This window comes from Chinchilla lanigera, unplaced genomic scaffold (genome assembly GCF_000276665.1).
Source record: "Chinchilla lanigera isolate Chin_1 unplaced genomic scaffold, ChiLan1.0 scaffold00012, whole genome shotgun sequence".
NCBI lineage: Eukaryota > Metazoa > Chordata > Mammalia > Rodentia > Chinchillidae > Chinchilla > Chinchilla lanigera.
This window is the reverse complement of record NW_004955413.1, coordinates 25037715-25042002: the sequence shown is the minus strand read 5'-3', so window position 1 is coordinate 25042002 and position 4288 is coordinate 25037715. Positions and strand designations below refer to the sequence as shown.

At 53.7% G+C, this 4288-nt stretch overlaps 1 protein-coding gene across 1 annotated transcript; it reads right to left on the bottom strand.

Annotated features, from left to right (window-relative positions):
* Positions 1-331: 331 nt before the first annotated feature.
* Positions 332-850, bottom strand: LOC106147947 (the record flags this gene model as incomplete). Its single annotated transcript, XM_013511479.1, is given in 1 exon segment — positions 332-850. A coding segment is annotated over 1 exon segment (467 nt), but the record flags the coding sequence as incomplete, so codon positions are not given.
* Between the last annotated feature and the right edge of the window lie 3438 nt (positions 851-4288).

Below are 4288 nucleotides of genomic sequence, written 5' to 3'. Positions count from 1 at the left end.
CGGGTGGCAGGCTCTCCCTTACACCCCGATGGATCACAGAGCCCAGGAACGCGCCCAGGGAGGGACGGCCCAGCCCTGGACGCTCAGATGCGGCGGGGAGGGAGGAGCCCAGTGCTGGGGAAGGCGGGGGCCGCCGGTTCAGAGGCAGCGACGAGGCGTCCAGGAGGCGTCCTTGTCCCCCGCGCGCAGAGCCCCGCACGCACGGAGCGGAGCCCGCCAGGAAAGGCGCCCAGGGCCGGGCGTGGAGAGCGGGCGAGGCCGACGCACCGCGGGCCGGGCCGGCAGGAAGGGCGCGCACACAGGGGTGTGTGCGCTGCGCGGCCGCCGGTACCTGTACTGGGAGGTCCATCGGCAGCCCTCTGAGCAGAGTTGTTCCAGCTGGTCTCTTCCACTCCAGCACGAGCGCTCCATTTCCCGCTCACAGCCAGGGTCCCCGCCCCGGAGGCTCCCGACGCGCTGCTCCGGCCTCGGCTCCGAGTGGGCGGGCCCGGGCTCAGCCGCCTGCTGCGCAGACCCGCTTCTCCTTCCCTCGGTCCCTGGCGTGGGCAGCCGGGACCTGCGATGGAAGCAGGGCCCTAGGCGCAGGACCTCAGGGATCGCTAAGTGAAAGAGAAACTCACTGAGGCGGGAGGCCGGCCGGGACGGGGTGGAGGCGGAGCCCCGAGAGAGCGGGGGCGGACCCCACCGCACCAGCAGCGCAGGCTGGAGGGACTTCCCACCCCTCAACGTGGTGTAGAGAGAGTTGGAGGGTAGGGCGCAAGGTTTCCTGTCCCACCCGGCAGAAGGCAAGTGCCCCATCCACCACACAGCCCCCCAAGAGCATCAGGAGGGAGAATCGTGGCTCTGACCTCTCAGAGGCGGTCTCCAGCACAGGGAGGCGAGGATGCTCTCGTGAGTCACACAGCAAGTAAAAGGAAAGCTGGGGTGCTGGCCGGGATGCCCTGGCTGCCCCACCCCCACTGTCTGCTTCTGCGTCCTTCCGGGTTCCCAGGAAGGCTGGGGGAGGTGGCTCAAGGAGAGGGGACTTGCTGCCCCCGCAGGCCTCCCAGGCCTGGGATTCAGGGACCTGGACTTCAAGTCTGCATTCCAGAAGCCATCTGCCTGCCGGGGCACAAGTCAGCCAAAGACCTTGAGATTCCAAAACAAAGAGCGTGTTGTGAGCGATAAATTCTGAGGGAGGAGTGGCAGCCTGCCCCAGGCATCTCTGCTGCCCCAGGCATCTCTCATACTGATAGGAGACCCCAGTGGCCTTTGCTGGCCCGCACCCCACAGCTCCCCACCCTTCTCAAACCCCATCCTGTCCCTGGCCTGGGATGGCCTCTAGGATAACAGGGGCTGGGGCAAGCGTTTGGAGTCCCATGGGAATGGCATCCCCTCCACTTCTACCTTTCTTGATGGCTCAGGGCCTGAATAGGCCCATAGAAGATTCCAGAATGAGTTGGAGCCTTTACAGGAAAAGAGGTCAGACCTGTGTGCCAGGCTTTTTTCAGAGAGCTGAGTTGTCCCCTAGACTGGAGAAGAGGGAGGACAGAAGGGAAGATGGAAGGCTCTGCTGGCACAGAACCTTCCTCCTGTCTCCTGCCTTCAGGTCCACATTGCCTGTCACACCCCTGGGGGGACAGTGTTTGGGGAAAGGAAAAGGTTTCTTCAAAGCTAGCTCGGAAGGAAACATGGAGGCCTCTGCCTCAGACCTCTGCCTCTTCTTGCTCAGTGCACAAGGGCTTCTATGGGGCGGTGGGGATGGAGGAATTCGAGGAACAAGGACACGTTTACCCCAGTGGAGGGAGGACCTTGACCTCCGGCCAGTGCTGCAGGTTCCTTTCCAAGAATGCGCTAGTTTGCTTGCTTCCTGACGGAGACACAACTCTTCTGTCCATTCATCCGGGCTGAGGAGCAGAATGGGGTTGGGGGGTTCTGCTCCCAGCGTGGGGAAGTCGGAGAAGCAATCTATCTTTAACCCAATCATTTCACTTTAAACTGCCTGAGCCATCGTTTCACACCGAGGACTCAGAAGTATCTTGCAGTCTCTAGTTTTCTTTCCAGTTTAACTCTCACTCTTTGACCTAGTCAAGTCTCCTAATTATGTAGTATCTGCTCCTTCGCAGTTACCCCACTCTAATTCATCCTTTGTACTATTCCAAGGACTATAATCCAAAAGCTGCATTGAATAGGCCAATCCAGTGTGCCCTCAGCACTCAATTTCTGCTCACTTTGAAACACTTGAGTCATTCACACTTTGACAACAGAAGCAAAAACCCTCACAGCCCCTGACCTACAAGGCACCATCTCATTTGGCTCCTGTTGACTTTTCCACCCTTACTTTAAAGAGCATCCCTCCCACACAGCATTTGTGGCCCTAAAAATATGTCTTAATATATGTCTTTCTGGGCCTGGGGCAGCTCAGCGGTACAGCACCTGCCTGGCAAACATGAGGCTGTGAGTTCGATTCTGGTACCAAAAAAAAAAAAAAAAAAAGTGTTTGCGAACAGCCCTTCTCAATACATGTCTTTGTGTGCAAGCTTTCAAGAAGCTTGGGAAATATTCTCTTTTCTCTTCAGTTTCACTGTGCATATTTAACTCTTAAATGCCTTTCAGTTCTCTTCTGAGTTTTATGAGATTGCCTCCTGCCTGCCCCACGTTGGTTGTAGGTAAGATCTGACCGAGACATTAGGCTTTTGGATTCTCCACCGATTTGTTTCAGTTTTTATTTATATCTCTATACCTAACATATGAGAGCATTAGGTATTAAATGCCGCGAGGTAGTGAGTAGCAGTACAGTTCACAATGATGCCTCAGTGCTAGCAAGGGTTTGAAGCTGAAGCTCTTAAATAAAACCCATTGCTATATCAGTCCCTGTGTCATAGGATGGCCAGGACTGGTGTCCCTGATCATGCTGTCTGGACCTTCTATCATTGGACAGGGTCTGAAGAAGTCCCCAAGGCAGGGATGGGGAGCTTTGTGTCACCTGACCCATAAGGCAGGATGTAGGTTGACAGAAAAAGAATTTTCAACATGCATCAGTGAGAGGTGTAAAAGACTTACTACATTTTTAAAAATTCAGTGGCTCCTATCTGCCTCTCTTTTTTTTTTTGAACCGGGCATCAAACTCAGGACCTCACGCTTGCCAGGGAGGTGCTGTGCCGCTAAGCTACATCCGCAGCCCTTTTTACACTTCTTAAAGTACACACTTGAAATGGAGCATGGGGAGCTTAGAGAGCGGTGCGTTAGTTTGCAGGACTGGGAACGCTTGTTTTTCCAGATGGGATGGAAACCTATAGAATTTCTGAGTCGACAGGAAGTTGTGTCTTGGTTCTGGGAAAAAGAAGAAAGGATCATCCACCCACAAAGATAACGGCCCATTTTGGAGGTGAAAGCCATGAGTCCAGTTTTTTTTTTTTTTAAAGATGGATGACCTAAGCATTCTTTGGATTCTCTCCATCTGCTCCTTTATTTCAGGATCAGGTTTCTGCCCTCCTCTTTCTCAACTAAGCTAATTTAGGAACCTACAGTTTCCTTAAGGAATTTTGGGTGTGATGGCTCTGGGTGGAAAGCGGAGTAAATTAACCTAAAGAGTGCAGGTGTGGACAGCCTGGGGCAGCTTTGACTGTGTCCCCGAAGCTGCAGTCTTCTTAAAAGTACAGCTTTTAAATGAAGGTTTTCTTGGTCTCCTTTCTACCTGTCTTTCTTTTCTTCTGCCTCATTTCCACTGAACTTCCTCCCAAATAACTTGAGGTAGGATAGTAAATATAAGGTAAGAGGAAGGAGACCAAGAAAACCATCATTTAAAAATTGTATGTTTAAGAAAACCTGCAAGGGTCGGGGAGATAGCTCAGGGGCACAAGTGCCTGCCTGTTAAGCGCAAAGTTTAATTCCCAGTATAAAAAAAAAAAGAAAAAAGAAAAAAGAAAAAAAAAAGAAAACCTGCAGCTAGCCAGGTGTGGTGGCACACGCCTATCATCTCAGCACTTGGGAAACTGAGGCAGGAGGCTCACTGTGAGTTTGAGGCCAGCATGGGCTACATAAGTGAGTGCAAACCCAGCCTGTACTACACAGTGGGACCCTGTCTTCAAAGAAGAAGAAGGAGAAGGGGAAGGGGAAGGGGGAGGGGAGGGGGAGGAGGAGGACCAGGAGGAGGAGGAGGAGGAGGGCTAGGAGGAGGAGAAGAAGGAGAAGGGGAAGGGGAAGGGGGAGGGGGAGAGGGAGGGGGAGGACGAGGATGAGGAGGAGGAGAAGGACGACGAGGAGGAGAAGGACGACGAGGAGGAGGAGGACGACGAGAAGGAGGAGG